Genomic DNA, 18,344 nt, shown 5'->3' on the forward strand with positions numbered 1-18,344 from the left:
CCAGCCACAGTGCTCCCTGGGGAGTGGGGGGGGGGGATAGATTACCACTCCATTCAGACCTGGCTGGGGGGCCAGCCGGGTTGCTCCCTGGGGACTGGGGGAGAAGGCTCCTACTCCATTCAGACCTGGCTGGGAGCCAGCCACGGTGCTCCCTGGGGAGTGGGGAGGAACGCTCCCACTCCATTAAGACCTGGCTGGGAGCCAGCTGGGGTGCTCTCTGGGTAATGGCCGGGGGGAGGTTCCCACTCCATTCGGACCTGGTTGGGGGCCAGCCATGGTGCTTTCTGGGGAGTGGGGGGGGGAAGCTCCCACTCCATTCAGACCTGGTTGGGGGCCAGCCATGGTGCTCCCTGGGGAGTGGAGGGGAGGTTCCCACTCCATTCGGACCTGGCTGGAAGCCTGCAGAGATGGAATAGACCCCCTCTCTCCTTCAGGTGACCCTGGAAGATGCGGGAACCATCAGCTTCCAAGTGGGCTCATGTAGCTCAGAAGCCCAGCTGAAGGTCACAGGTGGGCAGCCCCCTCTCCTAACCAGCCCCTTGCTTGCGGATGTCTGTATTTCCTTAGTTGGGGAGCTGTTGGCAGTGGTGTGGCCAGAAGCCCATGCCTTCCAGAGGTGATCTTACCTTGGGATGGTGACCGTCCACCCCTTGATGGCTAAAGTCACACACCAGAAGGATAGTGTGGGGGGGATCCCAGTATTGGATTAGTGCTCTCCACAGGAGGGAGATGTGGGCCTGGGCCTTTGGGATTTCTCCCCTGTGAATGTCTACTCTTGTGGCACACGCCTGTGTGTGCCATGTAGATAATCATGTCTACATTGATACATGCCTGCACATCCACAGGTTTCCAAGTGACACATGTGGTTTTATACAACAGCATACAAGGTCCCAGGCATGTAGGGAGGACCTAAAGACCTTCAACTTGGGTTATACTTTGTCCCCAGAGCTGGTCATCTCTCTGAATGCCTGACCCTGAGAGCTTCTCCTGTGCTGTCTTACTCCTGGTTGTCAAGCTGGCCCCATGCATCCACCATCCATCATTCATCTACATGTCCATCCACTACACGTTCACCACCCATGTTTTTGTCCATGTTTCATCTGTTTACCTATATGCTTATCCATTCATCTACCATTCACCCACCTACTATCCATCCATCCATCCATCCATCCATCCATCCATCCATGCTTTCATTTACCATCCATCTATCCATCTGTTGTCCATCTACTCTTCCATCCACCACCCATCCATCTGTCCAATCACCATCCACTTACATATTTGCTCATTTATCTACCATCTATTCATCCATGATTCATCCATCCACCATCTATCATTCATCTACACATTCATCCATTACACATTCACCACCTGTCTTTTTGTCCATTTATCATCCATTTATCTGCTTATCGACCCACCCAACATTTATGCATCCACCATTCATCCAACCATCCTTCATTCATCCATCTATCTACTGCTCATCTATCTGTCCACCATCCGTCTGTTCATTTACTGTCCATCTGTTCATCCATTATCCATCCACTCATCCATCTACCACCTATCATCCATCTGTTCACTTACCATCCATCTGTTCACCCACCATCCATCCATGGACATCCATCCATCCACCCAGCATCAATCTACCCTACATGCCTCTACCTGGAGAGGGCCTGAAGCTGTGCCATCAGGGAGTCCCCAGTCTGCTGGTAGAGTTAGACATAGAGATGGAGTGTGTCCTGAGTCTCAGGTGCCCCACCAGCCCAGATCTTGAGAGGGTGGACAGACGCAGTCAGCTCTGTGAACTGTGGGGCTGAGAAAGGCACCAGAGTGCAGTGCCCTCCAGCTGAGTGATGGGAGAGGGGAAGTATCCTGGGTGTTGTGATCCAGGTGGGTCCAGGAAGGGCCTGTGTGTTCTTAAGAGTGGGTGTCTGTGAGGGGGCAGCGTGGGAGTGGATTGAGCCTTACAGGTCCCACTGAGGGCTGTGCCTTGGCCCCTCTTGGCCTGGTGTCCCCAGTTGAAGTGTGCTGAATGATGTAAAGATACCTGGCCATGGTCTTATGGGAGGGCCATGAGCATGGGGGTGGGGTACAAATGGGTGTCCTGGTAGGTGGTATATGGACAAGCTTGGGAGCTCTGTTGGGAGACGAGAATGGGGAGATGATGCAGTAGGGTGGGGACATGGTCAGGTGTGCACTTTTGGGAGAGGATAGGAGGGAAGGTGGGGGCTGGAATATCAATGGTGTACCCTGGGAAGGGTATGGGGGGTCTTCTGCAGGAGGGCCCAGCCATGGTGGGTACAGGGGTACACAGCAGGCATCGTCTGCATCTGGGAAGCCCCTGGGTTCAAGCCCCACTGTGTGACAGGGCAAGGGTCAGTTGCCATGCAACATTAGGGCCCCAGAATCTGAGGGCTGGAAGGACCTTGGGGCACGTCTGGGTAAATGGACCTCTGGGGACAGGAGAAACATCTACTTCCAAACGCCCAGGGATGGCAGTCTTACTTCCCAAGGGAGATCCCGCACTTTATGAGAGCAGGGGGCCCCATGACTTCTTCCCACCCCACACCCACCCCCCAAGGATTGGAGCCTTAGGGCTAGTCTGCTCTGCCTCCTGAAAAGGGCGTGGATGCAGGTGACCAGTCTCCTGTGGTGAAACAGGACATGTCCCAATGGGGGTGTTGGGTACAGGGGGCTAAGCTGCCCTCCCATGGGCTTGCTGTGGGTGGTTTCTGTGTCTCATTCTGCAAGCAAGGTGGGTCAGCTGGCCTGGGTGGACCTCTTGTCTCAGCCCCAAGGCAGCCTCTGCAGACCCCAGGTTGGCTCCACAGACCCAGGGTGCCTAGACCCCCTCCTTTTGCCCTCTTGCACAGAGGCAGTACCACGCCTGGTACGTGGCTTGCAGAACGTGGACGTCTTTGCGGGGGAGGTGGCCACATTCTCCTGTGAGGTGTCCCGTGCGGGGGGGCCGGAGGCCCGCTGGTGGCTGGATGGCACCCTGCTGCAGGATGGTCCCCAGAGTGCTATCTCCGTGCGTGACGGGACCTTCCACTCCCTCACACTCTCGGGCCTGGGGGTTGCTGACTCAGGCACCGTCACCTACCGTGCAGGGCCCCTGGTTTCCACCGCCAAGTTGTTGGTCAAAGGTATTGGCCAATGGGACCCTGCCCTGAGCTGACGCTTCTGTACCTGCTGACCCTGAACGCTTGCTGCGGGCTCCCAGGGTGCCGGGTCCAGGGCTGGCCCCAGGACTTGAGCTGGGCATTGCTCTGTGTGTGCCGTGGGCAGGCATGGTGGGAGGTCTGCTGTCCCGATTTGTGGAGGAGGAGGCCAGGCTGGGGAGAAGTGAAGCCAACCCCATGCCCACCTCCCTGTGGGGCGCCAGGCCTGGCTTCCTGCCTGGTCACCATTCTGTGGCTGTCTATACCTCAGGTGCTTGCCCAGAGGGCAGCTGGGGAGTGAGAGCCCCCTTCCTGGTCCTGGGCCTGGCCTGCTCTGTCCCTGCTCGCCACTGCTTCCCTTGCTGTGGGCTCAGTTGGGGTCCTGTGACCATCTGGGAAAGATCCATCTTTGGGGAGGATGACAGTGGGGTGTCCGGTCCTCCAGGATGGCTGGCCAACAAGGCTTCACTTGGTGCTTCTGTGGAATAAGTGCAGACATTCACCCATGTCCAAGGGGCAGATCAGTTGTTGAGTAGGATTTCAGCAGGCTGAGATGGGACAGGGACCTCGAGGTTGGCGAGGCCCCTGGGGGTGCCATGGGCCCAGCAGAGTTCATAGACCCTGAGCAGGGGTGTTGTGCCCCTGCTGAGGCAAAGCATGCCCTGGGCCAGGGCTGGGGAGGGAGGCAGAAGGTTCAGGAAAGGCCCAGCCCCGACAGCGGCCAAGCCTCCAGTGCCATCTACCCCAGGGAGGGCACAGCTTCCCCCATGAGGAGGGCCCTGGGCTGCCGCGATGGGTTCTCCTCCTGCCGCAGCCCCCCCACCCCCGCCCAACACCGCTTGCTTGCTGCTGAGCTGCTGAGAGCAGAGGGTGGGTGGGGTGCAGCCACGCTGCACCAGCTGACACATGACCGGGGTGTCGGCCGACAGATCCCACGGTGGAGGTGGTCAGTGCCATGCAGGACCTGGCCGTGGAGGAGGGCGGCCCAGCCGAGCTCCTCTGCCAGTACTCGAGGCCTGTGCAGGCCACGTGGAAGATGGACGAGCAGGAGGTGTGCGCTGACGGGCGCCGTGTCATCATAGAGCAGGACTGGACCGTGGCCAGGCTGTCGTTCAGGCCGGCCTTGCCCTGCGACAGTGGCATCTATTCTTGTGAGGCTGCAGGCACCCGTGTGGTGGCCCTGCTGCAGGTGCAAGGTGAGGCCTTGCACGGCTCCAGCATGGTTGGGGCCATCCTTCCTGGTGCAGAGGCGGGTGTGACAGTCAGCATTATGTGGCCGTGCTGGAAAGACAGGGCCCCAACAGGCAGGCCTCTGCTCCTCCTGGAGCTGCCTGATGGGACAGGAGGGGGGTACTGGGCTGCATGCCCTGAGTCCCTGATCTTAGGTGGGGCACTGGAGCCCTGTGTCCCTGTCTGCACACAGCAAGGATACCGTGTGGGGGACCGGGGGGGGGGGCAGTTGACTGCAGCCCCCAGGGGAGGGACATCATTTGGCCGCTGCCAGTTCCTGGTTGGGAAGGTCGGAACACTGCCCAGTGAGGAGTGATCTGGAGGCATTAGTGAGAGGGCCATCCAAGCCAGGACAAGCAGGTCCTGGTTCTGTAAACAGTGATGTTTTTAAAGCACCTTTTTCTGGTCCCAGGAGGCACAGCTCGGAATAGACAGCAATCCCTCCCTCCAGGGGGCTGTCCCTCTGGGAGCTGAAGTTAGACGTGACAGCAGCCATGGGGAGGGGCTGCCCTTTGAGCCCAGACCTGAGGGAGGCGGGGGTGCAGCTGAGGCATGAGACCATCTGGGATGGGTAGGGTACAGTGGAGCCCAGAGAGGCAGAAAGGGCAGGGGCTCACTGCTGCTTTGACATCTGGGATGTCTAACCCCCATTGGTGCTGTTGATTCTGATGTGGGCAGGAAAGGAGCTGGGATGTGGGGAAGTCTGGTCTGTGGTATGAGGAGCCCGGGAGTGGGACGGTGGCCAGAAGAGAGACATGGGTGGGTCCTGGGGGGGTGTCTGCTCTGAGATGCCCTGCCCCATTCACTCCCTGGGGCTTCGTGTCCAGAGCAGATGCCCCTACCTGCAGGGCATGTGTACTCTGTGGATAAGCTGGGATTGAGCACTAGGGCTGTGAATAGGTTCTAGTTGGGTATGTATCCCAGAGAGCAGTTGGGGCTGTGGTTGCCCCATCCCCCATTGCCCAGGTCAGGCACTGTAGCGGCTTCCTAAAGTCATGTGGGTCAAGGTCACACCCTTCCCAGCATCCAGACCAGCCCTGGGTCACCTGGTTCTCCTTTCCTGCCTCACATGTGCTCTGCCCAGCTCAGTCATGCCCAGCCTGAGATTCTTCCTCCTCCAGGAAGTTGCTCAGACTTCCCACTGGCATCACTTGCTGTACAGGTGGTGTATCATGGGAATGGGCCGTGGCAGGTGGTAAGCCTGGGCTGCTGTTGGGGCCAGGCAAGCCCAGTCCTGAGCTCATGGCTTAACACATCAAACACACATCCACTTATTAAGTCTGGTGTACTGTGCGAACGAGAGAGCTGGAGAGGGGTGGGGAAGTAGGGCAGGGGTCTCTCTGGTCCCTGTGAGTGAGGGGAGCAGCCCAGCATGTCTGATAGCGCTGGCTGAGGATTGGGAAGAAAGGGGGCCATTTTCAGAGTCCCACGCTGCAACCTGGGCAGGGGCATATAACTCTTGCTGGGGGCAGGGTTTGAGCCTGGCTGTGGGCTGGGCAGCTTTGGGAATACCTGTGAGGCTTCTCACCTGTCTGGTGTGGAGAAGCACCCCCTCCCTGGCCACCAGCCAAGGCAAGCTACCAGCGTAGTGATAGTATGGGAGTAGGCAGGGCCTCAAGAGGCCCCCGTGGTGGCCCCATGTGGACACCGTGCACTGCCCTCCACTGGGCCACATGCTGGTCAGCCCTTAAGCCCTTCTAATGGGGGTGGGCTCTTCCACATAACTCTGCAGGGGGCCCTGGGGCAGAGGAGGCCCCAGCGCACCCTGAGCCGCCGCCTTCCCCGCAGCCAAGAACACAGTGGTGCGCGGCCTGGAGAACGTGGACGCACTCGAAGGCGGCGAGGCGCTGTTCGAGTGCCAGCTGTCCCGCCCCGAGGTGGCCGCCCACACCTGGTTGCTGGACGATGAGCCTGTGCGAACCTCCGAGAACGCGGAGGTGGTCTACTTCGAGAACGGCCTGCGGCACCTGCTGCTGCTCAAAAACCTGCGGCCGCAGGACAGCTGCCGGGTGACCTTCCTGGCAGGGGACGTGGTGACGTCCGCGTTCCTCACAGTCAGAGGTTAGGGGTGCGGGGCGGGGCTGAGGCCTCGTGGGGGGGGGGTATCTGGACGTGTATCTGGAGACCCCTCCCACCGGCTGCCGCTCACCAGGTGTGTGGGGTCTCTGAGACCCCTCCCACCGCATCCTCCGCTGTGGAGGTACAGGGCTGGGGGCTGAGGACGTTGGCGGTGGAGGGGGGGGGGCGTCGGTCTTTTGAGACCCCTCCTGCCAGATGCTGGGCCTCCTCTGCCAGGATCAGGGGGGCGGGGCTGGCGGGACCCGGTGGCCAGGAGGTTTCCCAGACCTGCCTCCAGGCCAGCGTGCTCACCGCATACCCCGGCCCCCGCAGGCTGGCGCCTGGAGGTACTGGAGTCCCCGCAGGACGCGGCCGTGCGAGCCGGTGGGCAGGTCCGCTTCAGCTGCACGCTCAGTGAGGCGGTGCCGGTGGGCGAGGCGACGTGGTACATCAACGGGGCCGCTGTGCAGCCGGACGACCGCAACTGGACGGTCACCGCCGACGGCAGCCACCACACCCTGCAGCTGCGCAGTGCCCAGCCACAGCACGCTGGCGAGGTCACCTTCGCCGCCCGCGACGCTGTGGCCTCCGCGCGGCTCACCGTGCTAGGTGGGTGGTTTGGGCCGCCTGCGGGCAGGCAGGTTGCGACCAGGGTTCTGCTGTTCCAGCCCCAGAGGCTGCCATCCAGGTAGGCTCAGGGTACACTGTCTCCCTGGCTCTGAAGTGCACGACCTTTGCGCTCTCAGACGGTCGGGGCCATCAAGTACAGGGGCTCACGGGCCAGCGCCCACTTCTCACCCCAGGATCAGAAACCAGGCAGGCAGGGCTGGGCACCCGCGGGCGCGGACCGGGAGCCTCCACTGACCAGCTCCGTCCCCGCAGGCCTCCCAGACCCTCCAGAGGACGCAGAGGTGGTGGCACGCAGCGGCCGTTCGGTAACGCTGTCCTGGGTGGCGCCTGCAAGCGACGGTGGCGGCGGTCTCTGTGGCTATAGGGTGGAGATGAAGGCGGCGGCCACAGGCGAGTGGCGGCTGTGCCATGAGCTGGTGCCTGGGCCTGAGTGCGTGGTGGACGGCCTGGCCCCCGGGGAGACCTACCGCTTCCGCGTGGCAGCAGTGGGCCCAGCGGGGGCTGGGGAGCCCGTGCACCTGCCGCAGACAGTGAAGCTCGGTGAGTGGTTGGCCTTCCTAAGGTGGGTGGTGGTAGTCCCGCCTGGAGCGCTCCAGACCTCCCCAAGCTGGAGAGCCCCAGCGCGTCCTTTCTGAAGTGGCTGTTTCTGGCAGAGCCCCTGGAGCCAGTGCCTGCAGCCAGCGCCCCCGTGCCTGCGGTCCCCGCCCCCGTGTCTTCAGTCCCTGTGCCTGTGGCCCCGGTTCCTGCGCACCCAGCTCCCACACCTCCCGCTCCCGAGAGCCGGCAGGTGGCTGCCGGCGAGGACGTGTGTCTGGAGTGTGAGGTGGCCGAGGCGGGCGAGGTGGTGTGGCTGAAGGGGGCGGAGGTCATCCAACCCAGCGGGCACTTCCAGGTTCTCTGCCAGGGTCAGCGGCGGACGCTGGTGATCCGGGGCTTCTCAGCGGAGGACCAGGGGGAGTACCGCTGTGGCCTCACCGGAGACCCGGCCTCCTCTGCAGCTGCCTCCTTCCAGGGTGTGTCCTTGGGACCCAGCTAAGGCGGGGGTGGGGGTGGGGTGGGGTGGGGCGGGGCGGGTGGGGGTAAGCCAGCCCCTCCTCTTCATCAGCTCCTTGATCCTCTTGGGGAGCCCCTCTCACACCAAAGAAGACTGAGGTCTGGTGGGGAGATGCACAGACCCGTGTGGCTGAGTCTCTTGTCACAAATCATAGAGCTGGTACCTCAAGCCACACTGCTCCCTGAGCACGTCCTGGCCAACACATCCCTTGGTACCCACTGCTGGTCCCCTAAGCTCTCGGACCCTGCCTTCTGAGCCTCCTCCTCATGCACAGGGACCTCTTGTGCTTTGAGTCCTCCCACTATGAGCGTCCCCACTCTGACCACATTCCCCTGTGCTCTGAACCCCCACTATGAAGCTCCCTACTCTGATGGCCTCTCCCCTATGCTCTGAGCCCCCACTATGAGCCTCCCCACTCTGACCACCTCTCCCCTGTGCTCTGAAACCCCCACTATAAGCCTCCCCACTCTGACCACATCTCCCCTGTGCTCTGAAGCCCCCACTATGAGCCTCCCCACTCTGACTACCTCTCCCCTGTGCTCTGAACCCCCCGCTATGAGCCTCCCCACTCTGACCACCTTCCCCTGTGCTCTGAACCCCCTCACACTATTTGTCCCACTGCATCTGCACTGATCCTGGCCCCGTGCTCCCCTGGGCTCACTCCTCCTGTGCAGGTGCCCAAGGTAGGGTGAAGTCTGGCTTCAGCAGGGGAAGCTGAGGCTGAGAGGGCAGTTCAGAGCCTCTGAAACTTCATAAAGACTGGACCTCCAGAAAACCCTGGTGGCCCAGGGAGGTGCCAGAGGCCTACTGAGGGGAACCACACAGCTGCCATGGCCAGCCTGGGGTCAAGGGTCTGTCCTGACTCTGCTGATCAGTCTCCTGTCCTTCTTAGTCGTGCTGACCACGGGATCTGAGGATGAGGCCCCTGCACAGCCCAGCCTGCCCCCCGAGGCAGCCCAGGAGGGTGACCTGCACCTGCTGTGGGAGGCCCTGGCCCGGAAGCGTCGCATGAGCCGTGAACCCACGCTGGACTCCATCAGTGAGCTGCCTGAGGAGGATGGTCGTTCACCACGCCCGCGGCAGGAGGTAGAAGAAGCGGCCCCAGACCTCTCTGAGGACTACTCCACAGCAGACGAGCTGGCACGCACTGGCGAGGCCGACCTCTCGCACACCAGCTCTGACGACGAGTCCCGGGCAGGCACCCCCTCCCTGGTTACCTACCTCAAGAAGGCTGGGAAGCCCAGCACCTCACCACTGGCCGGCAAGGTGAGTGTCCAGTGTGGCCTTCGAAGAGAGGCCTGGATGTCTCAGATCTTCATCAGCCATATGCCCACCCATTTCTCCATTATCCATACATCTGTCCATCTAACATCCATTTATACAACCACCTATCCACTCACCACCCATCTGCCATCCATTCTCTGTCCATGCATCCATCCATCTACTACCAACCCACCCATCTATGCATCCATCGATCCACCACTCACCATCCATCCTTCCACCATTCACCCACCCATCCACCATCCCCCCACCCACCCATCCATCCATCCACCCACCCATCCATCATTCACCATCCATCCACCCATCCACCACCCATCCATCCATCCATCCACCATTCACCCATCCACCACCCATCCCTCCATCCACCATCCCCACCCACCCATCCATCCATCCACCATTTACCCACCCATCCACCACCCATCCATCCATCCATCCATCCACCCATCCACCATTCAGCCACCCACCCATCCCTCCATCCAACATCCCCCACCCACCCATCCCTACATCCACTATCCCTCACCCACCCATCCCCCACCCACCCATCCACCCATCCATCCATCCATCCATCCACCACTTACCCACCCATCCATCCACCACTTACCCACCCATCCATCCACCATCCACCCACCCATCTCCCACCACCCATGCATCCTCCCACCCACCATCCACCTGGCTGTTAAGAGCTAAACTGGTCTCTCTGTGGTGTTCCTCACAACCTGTCAGTCCCCGTCCAGGTAACCATTAGAAATGATTTCAGGGAGGGTGGGCTTGCCTCTCGGGGGCAATAGGAGTCATAAGGCATCCAGCCTCTGTGAAAGTTATGCAATTTCAGGCAGGCAGAAGGCAGAGCAGCATGGTGAAGTGAAACATGAGCTTTGCTTCCAGCTTCCTGTATGTCCCTGCACTGTCCTTTCTCTGTCACGGGCCTCAGTTTCCCTGCCTTACCTGTGCACACAGCTTGGGATCCCTGCAGTTGGGAAGCCACCGAAGCATCAGGAACAGCCACCTGCAGTTCACCCACCCCCGGGAAGCCTGAGGGCTGAAGACCTGGGTGACCCGTCCATGGACAAGGCAGCGGTGAAGATCCAGGCTGCCTTCAAAGGCTACAAGGTCCGCAAAGAGATGAAGCAGCAGGAAGGACCCGTGTTCTCCCGCACGTTTGGGGACACTGAGGCACAGGTGGGGGATGTCCTGCGTCTGGAGTGTGTGGTGTCCAGCAAGGCGGATGTGCGGGCTCGCTGGCTGAAGGACGGCGTGGAGCTGACTGACGGCCGGCACCACCACATCGACCAGCTTGCGGACGGCACTTGCTGTCTGCTGGTGACGGGCCTGGGCCGTGCAGACGCTGGCCGCTACACCTGCCAGGTGAGCAGCAAGTTCGGCCACGTGGCCCACAGCGCCTGTGTGGTAGTCAGCGGGACTGAGAGCGAGGCGGAGAGCTCCTCGGGGGGCGAGTTGGATGACGCCTTCCGCCGAGCAGCCCGGCGGCTGCACCGCCTGTTCCGCACCAAGGGCCCGGCCGAAGTATCGGACGAAGAGCTCTTCCTGAGCGCAGACGAGGGCCCGGCGGAGCCGGAGGAGCCGGGGGACTGGCGGACGTACCGCGAAGAAGAGCACTTTGTCTACATTCGCTTCGAGGCGCTTGCCGAGGCCCACCGTGCGGCCACCTGCTTCCGGGAGATGTTTGGCACCATGGGCATCGGCGTGGACATCAGCCTGTCAGAGCAGGGTCCCCGGGGGGTGGAGATGCGCATCAGCAAGGTGGCTCCTGCACCCGCAGCAGCTCAGGAGGTGGTGCCCCGGCCGCTGACCACAGACGCCGGTGAGTCTGCGCGCTGTCTGTGGCGGGGCCGGAAGGGGGAGGGGCGACAAGGGAGGAGGGGTGGGGGCAGGATCTGGAGGGGAAGGGCGGGAAGGGGAGGGGCGGGACCAGGAAGGGGGGGCGACAAGGGGGAGAGGCGGGGTCAGGGCCTGTAGGGGGAGGACAGGAAGGGAGAGGGCGGGGCCTGGAAGAGGAGGAGCGGGGCTGGAAAGGGAGGGCGGGGCAGGGAAAAGAGGGGGCGGGGCCTGGAAGGGGGAGGGGCCTGGGATGAGGAGGGGTGGGGCGGTAAAGGGTGGAGCCTAGAATGGGGATGGGGCGGGGCCTGGAAGGGAAGGTGGGGCGGGGCCTGGAAGGGAGGGCGAGGGGGGGGCCTGGAAGGGAGGGTGGAGCAGGGGCGGGAGGGGGAGGGGCAGGGCCGGGAGGTGGGGGGCAGGGCCGGTGTGACCTGGGTCAGCTGAAGACTCAGGGAGCTGGCTGGGCTCCAGCTTGGGGCCACTGCGGATGCAGCTGCCTGAGCTGGAGGAGCCCTGAATTTGGGGTTAGAGCTCGGTTTAAGTCCAGCTCTGTCTGTTACGTGCTAGCTACTCTGAGCCTCAGTGTTGTCTATGAAATGGGTATAGAAATATGGACTTTCCAGAGTTTGTGTTTGCTCCGTGAGGGTTTGGGGTAAAACCAGTATAAAAGGTGGCATTCCACGGCCCCCATCTTCTGCTCCAGCAACTAAAATTATTTTTAAAGCTACTCCACCATTCCCTTGTGTTTCCCTAGGAGTAAAGAAGGTATATAACCCCCATGGCCTCATGTCTGGAAACCTCCCCTGTGCAATTATGGGCCATTCTCATGCTTGCAGCCCACACGACTTCTGTCTCTCTTTACCTGCCCCTCCTACCTGTTTCCTGCCCACTATCCCTCTGGCTTCTCAGTGGCTTGAGATGCAGGCTGGCAAGGAGAGGATCCTCCTAGAGAACAGGGGTGAAGCTGGCAGACACAGAATTGTGTTTAGCCCCGGGGTCTGCAAGCACTCCCACGTGAATGGGTGCCGTGAACTGGATGCACGTTGAGCCGCTGGCAGCTGGGCTGACTGGTGGGGACCCTGGGGCCAGCTCATTGCATACCCTGCCTGACCCTCCCAGCCCCAGTGTTCCTGACTGAGCTGCAGAATCAGGAGGTGCAGGACGGGTACCCCGTGAGCTTCGACTGTGTGGTGACAGGCCAGCCGGTGCCCACCGTGTGCTGGTTCAAGGACGGCAGGATGCTGGAGGAGGATGACCACTACATGATCAGTGAGGACCAACAGGGCGGCCACCAGCTCATCATCACTGCAGTGGTGCCTGCAGACATGGGTGTCTACCGCTGCATGGCTGAGAACAGCATGGGTGTGTCGTCCACCAAGGCAGAGCTCCGTGTGGACCGTGAGTGTGGCAGCCCCCAGAGAGCACTGGTTTTGGGTCGGACAGGATGTGGAGCCTCATATCTTGTGGCTGGGGTGGGGGCAGAGACCTTATCTCCTTGGGAGGTGCCTAGGCTGGGGAGGGGCCTGGGACAGTTTGGAGGTGTCTGGCACACTTGGGCGGTTAGCTATGGCACAACAAGAAATATGTACTTGGTCTTGTTCCGGGTTCCTAGCACACAGTTCTTAAATCCCATGTTGTATTCTAATGCCGAGACTCCTGGTGGGCCTCAGGACAAGTACATCCATTTGATTGTTGACAGAAGTGCAAGGGCAATTAAGTGGAGGCAGGATAGAATTTCAGATTCAAGGATAGAATCTCAAGTAGTGCTGGAGTCATTGGGACATTTATAGGCAAAGAATTAGACCTTGGCTTTATACAAAAATTAGCTCAAGATGGACTATATATGTAAATGTTAAATACAAAACTATGAAGGAAGGTTTCAGGAAAAAAAATAGGGAAAAATATTTAGGATCCAGGAGAACACTCCTTAGATTTGATACTAAGCACACCCATAAAAGGGAAAATTGGTAAAGGTTATGAATGTTTGCTCTGAGAAAGACCCCGTGCAGAGGGTTGTCAGAGTACAGGATGGGAGAAGGTATCTGCAAACCACATATCTAGTAAAGGACTTTATCTAAAAATATATACAATAAATTCTACCTCTGAAACCAATAAAAATAAGGAAAGCATGAAATATATGTGTAGGAAAACTTAGGTTTGTGAGCATAATTCATTCCGGAAGCATGTTTGTAATCCAAAGTGCTCGTATATCAAAGCAAATTTCCCCATAAGAAACAATAGAAACTCAGATGACTTGCTGCACAGTCCCCAAATACTCATATAAAAATGATTACAATACTGTAATATAATGCAAAATAATCAAGAAAATACAAAATATAAAGAAAAATTAACATGTACTTACCCTGAAAATGTTTGTGGCTGGTGTAAGGGAGACAAGGGAGAGGAGGATTATTGTGTAGGGCAACCTTCACTATCACTAATGGAATCACTGCTATCTATTGGTTCCATGGAACCTTCTGCATGGGGGCCATTTTATACACTCACACAGATGTTGACCTCACTACAGTAATAATAAACTCTTGTCACGTATTGAATGTAACTGTCAGTAAGGCGGCAGAGGAAATGATCTATATCTGCAGGCAGCCTGACCTAGAATGAAGCTAAGCATTCCTACCTAAGCTCACTCTTGTATGGAAAAGCAAAGGGCTGTCCATAGGTGATTGGAAGTGACAAAAAAAAAAAAAAAAAAAAAAAAAAAAGCACAAGTGCCAGTTGTGGGCACCTTCCAATGTTTTGAAAAACCACTGATTTCTGTGAAATGCCATGGCCTGAGACTGAGCATGAGCATCTGAGCATAGAAGACAATCACCCACAATCCTGCAGTGAGAGAGAAAGAGAGAAAGAGAGAGAGAAGAACCATTGCCTCAGTTGTAATCATGTGACATTCAGTGTCACGTACTACTCATATTGCAACACATCGCTCAGTTTATCAAGTTAAAATTTATTAGAAATGTTTGCTCATTTTGTGGAATGCTCGCAGAACAAGTTGTTCACAATCCACAGTTTTACTGTGTATATAAAGAATGGTCAACAGTAAACAATAAAAAAAAAGAAATTAAAAATCCAGTTAGAACAGAAGCAAAAGACATGTCCAGATGTTTCACACCAGAGGACACCCTGAAGGCAAATAACATGGAAGATATTCACCATCATTAGCCACCAGGGAAATGCTGATCAAAACCCCAGCAAGATGTCACTCTACACTTAGCAGGATGGCTAAAATAAAAAATAGAGACAACACCCAGTGCTGGCGAGGAGGCAGAGAAACAGGATTGATCATGCATTGCTGGCAGGAATGTAACATGGTGCACTCCATCTGGAAAAGAGGGTCAGTTACAAAACCAACCGCATAGCTAACATGTAATGCAACAGTTGCTGTTTTTGGTGTTTATCCCAGAGAAATGAAATCCCAAATTCATAATAAAACTTGTACCCAAAGGCTCTTAGCAACCTTATTCTCAACAGCCAGTAACTGGTCACAACCCAGCTGTCCTTCAGTGGGCGATGGTTACATAGTGGTACAGCCATTGTAGGGAACACTGCTTGGCAAGGAAAAGGGATGTGTCAGTGTCACCTTCTGTAGTTATGACACAAGCGACCTCGGTTGCTGGAGACTGAAGGGTATATAAGGTCTGAGAAAAACTAGGTTATCTCTAACAGATTCACGGGAGGCCAAAGCAAACCTCCCCCATCCCAGTTTTGGTGGGCACTTCTAAGACCTGTATATGAGTTTCCAAGGGGCCGGGAACACAGGGGCCCAGGAGAGGTCATCAAGCAACACTAACAAGATGTAGGGCCAAATGTGGAGTCAGTATCATCAGCACAACTGCACACAGCAGTAAGTCAGTTACCTCGAATGAGACCAGATTGTGTGTTTACCCAGTAGGAGATATTTCATTCTGCTGTGAGATCTGGATTTCCATCTGCTCTCACTTTCTTTCTGCCTGAGGGACATCTTTCTGCATCTTTTTTGTAGTCTGGGTATGCTAGAGTTCTCTCAGCTTTTGTATGCCTGAAAGAAACGTCTATTTCTATTTTGGTTCTGGAAGATATTTTTGTTAGGACGTTTTTTTTTTTTTTCTCTTTTTCATTCTTTAAAGGTGCTGTTCCACTGTTTACTAACTTGCATTGTTTACACCTGAGAAATAGGATGCCATTCTTACCTTTGTTTCTCTGTGCAAAAATTTGCATTTTCTCTTGGGATTTAAAATGTTTAGATATCTACACACCATCGAAGTTGTTTAAAAATGTGCAATTCAGTGGATTGTAGTATATTCATAATGTTGTGCGACCAGCATGACCATCCAGTGCCAGAGTGTTGCAGACTTTGAATCTGAAGTTCTCTCGTGTCCAGCAAGAGAGCAGATGCAGAATTGCATATGAGAGAGGCTAATGTCTGGGAGGAGACAAGAGCCCCAAACAGGGGTTTCGTCTCTGTATTGATTGAGCTCTCAAGGTTTTACATATGTGGTGAACTTGCTGAAGAAACCAATAAGCTAGGGACCAATAACTTGTGTGTGTAACAAGCAAAGGGTTCGGGGGGCGAGTGGCATTAGAAGTTGAGATTAAATCTGAGTGTGGTTTTGATTTGTATTTCCCTGATAAGGAGTGACGTTGAGCATCTTTTCATGTGGAGGTTCCTCAGAAAATTAAAAATAAACCTACCCTATGACCCAGCAATAGCACTGCTAGGAATTTACCCAAGGGATACAGGAGTACTGATGCATAGGGGCACTTGTACCCCAATGTTTATAGCAGCACTCTCAACAATAGCCAAATTATGGAAAGAGCCTAAATGTCCACCAACTGATGAATGGATAAAGAAATTGTGGTTTATATACACAATGGAGTACTACATGGCAATGAGAAAGAACGAAATATGGCCCTTTGTAGCAACGTGGATAGAACTGGAGAGTGTGATGCTAAGTGAAATAAGCCATACAGAGAAAAACAGATACCATATGTTTTCACTCTTATGTGGATCCTGAGAAACTTAACAGAAACCCATGGAGGAGGGGAAGGAAAAAAACAAAAGAGGTTAGAGTGGGAGAGAGCCAAAGCATAAGAGACTCTTAAAAACTGAGAACAAACTGAGGGTTGATGGAGGGTGGGAGGGAGGGGAGGATGGGTGATGGGTATTGAGGAGGGCACCTTTTGGGATGGGCACTGGGTGTTGTATGGAAACCAATTTGACAATAAATTTCATATATTGAAAAAAAAAGTTGAGATTAAAGCACAATGATACACCAGATGGACAGTGTTTCTCTGTGGGTGATACAGCCAAGCAGCTCCTATCTCCAAAGTGTAAGGTTGCTGGAGCAGGGTGCCTCAAGGCTAACAAAGCACCTTTTCTCTAGCTAACGTCAGGTGCTTCTACCCTGTAATGGCTTTCCGCCTCTAACTGGTCTCGGACACTTTCATCCTGTCAAGGCAGCTTTCCATCCTAAGCCTTGTTAACTCATTAGTGCAAGCTCAGGGAATTATTATTTTTATTTTTTTAACATTTACTTATTTTTGAGAGACACAGTGCAAGTGGGGGAGGGGCAGAGAGAGATTGAGAGAGAGAGAGAGAGAGAGGGAGAGAGAATCCGAAGCAGGCTCTAGGCTCTGAGCTGTCAGTACAGAGCCCAAGGTGGGGCTCAAACTCTAGAACTGCGAGATCATGACCTGAGCTGAAGTTGACACCTAACTGAGTCACCCAGGCGCCCCCAAGCTCAGGGAATTCTTATGCTTATTTCCCACACCAGAGCATTTCTGTCATCCCAGAAAGAAACCCTGTGTCCATTCACTGTCAATCCCCACTCTGCCTTCCCTGGCCCCTGGAGACCACTAAGCTACTTTCTGTCTCTGTGGGTTTGCCTGTTCTGGACATTTCATATAAATGGAATCATATGATACGTGGCCTTTTGTGTCTGGTTCCTGTCACTGAACATGTCCCAGAGATCCATGTGTGTTGTAAAATACATCAGTACCTCATCTGTTTTTCAGGTTGAACAATACTCCCTTGTATGTGGACTGCTTATCCATTCATCAGGTGGTGTTTATCCATCAGTTGTCTTGGGTCTTATAAGTAATGCTGTTGCACACATCTGTGTACAAGTAATTGTGTTTTGTGACATATGTGTTCAGTTCTCTTGGACACATACCTAGGAGTGGAATCACGTGGTCATACGGCAATTCTGTGGCTAACTCTTGGAGGAATGGCCATGCTCTACAGGGGCTGTGCCATTGTCAATTCCCACCAGCAATGGATGCAGGTTCAAATTCCCTACATCCTCATCAGTACTTGTTATTATTCACCTTTTTATTTATTAAAAAAATTTAATGTTTATTTATTTATGAGAGATAGAGAGCGAGCAGGGGATGGGCAGAGGGAGGGAGACAGAGGATCCTGTACTGTCAGCACAGAGCCTGATGTAGGGCTCAAACCCACGAACCTTAAGATCATGACCTGCGGCAAAGTTGGACACTCAACCAGACTGAGCCACCCAGGGGTTTTTAGTAATTGCTGCCCTAAGCAGTGTGGTTTTGACCTGCATTTCCCTGGTGACTAATGAGGTTGAGTATCTTTTCATGTATCTTTTATTGGATATTTGTGTATGTTTTTTGGGGGAAATGTCTACTCAGGTCTTTTCCCCATTTTCAGATTGGGTTTTGATTTTGAGTTGTAGGAGTTCTTTATATATTCTGCGTACTAGGCCATTATCAAATATATGATTTTTGAACATTTTTCCCCATTCTGAGGGTTTTCTTTCCACTTTTTTGATACACAAAATTTTCAATTTGATGAAGTCCACTACTTTTCCTTTGCTTGCTTGTACTTTTGTTGTGATGTCTACAAGACCATCACCTAGTTTTTGCTATAAACATTTACAACAATGCTTTCCTCTAAGAGTTTTACAGGTTTAGCTCTGACATTTAGGTTTGCTTTTTGTATATGGTGAGAGGCTAAGGGCCCAAATTCATCCTTGTCTTGTGGAAATCCAATGTTCCAGCACTGTTTGTGGAAGACTATTTTCCTCCATAAGATGGTCCTGGAACTCTTGTCAAAATCTCATTTCCATGAAACAAGTGGGTTT

The 18,344-nt window shown here is 55.2% G+C and overlaps 1 protein-coding gene across 42 annotated transcripts in view; it reads left to right on the top strand.

Moving 5' to 3' along the window:
• The window catches only part of OBSCN (obscurin, cytoskeletal calmodulin and titin-interacting RhoGEF), a 166,718-nt gene that overhangs the window by 110,545 nt on the left and 37,829 nt on the right, over window positions 1-18,344 (top strand). For 39 of the 42 annotated variants that reach the window (XM_086707175.1, XM_086707103.1, XM_086707095.1 and 36 more), the window contains 10 exons: window positions 435-510; window positions 2,868-3,140; window positions 4,085-4,351; window positions 6,174-6,446; window positions 6,777-7,052; window positions 7,326-7,613; window positions 7,727-8,086; window positions 9,020-9,393; window positions 10,366-11,230; window positions 12,364-12,642. In XM_086707175.1, the coding sequence (XP_086563301.1) occupies window positions 435-510; window positions 2,868-3,140; window positions 4,085-4,351; window positions 6,174-6,446; window positions 6,777-7,052; window positions 7,326-7,613; window positions 7,727-8,086; window positions 9,020-9,393; window positions 10,366-11,230; window positions 12,364-12,642 (3,331 nt within the window). The remainder of the gene's footprint in view (window positions 1-434; window positions 511-2,867; window positions 3,141-4,084; window positions 4,352-6,173; window positions 6,447-6,776; window positions 7,053-7,325; window positions 7,614-7,726; window positions 8,087-9,019; window positions 9,394-10,365; window positions 11,231-12,363; window positions 12,643-18,344) is intronic. The other 3 variants (XM_086707289.1, XM_086707235.1, XM_086707181.1) reach the window with 2 other exon arrangements.

This window comes from Puma concolor, chromosome A1 (genome assembly GCF_028749965.1).
Source record: "Puma concolor isolate L17-30 chromosome A1, mPumCon1.1.hap2, whole genome shotgun sequence".
NCBI classification, from domain to species: domain Eukaryota; kingdom Metazoa; phylum Chordata; class Mammalia; order Carnivora; family Felidae; genus Puma; species Puma concolor.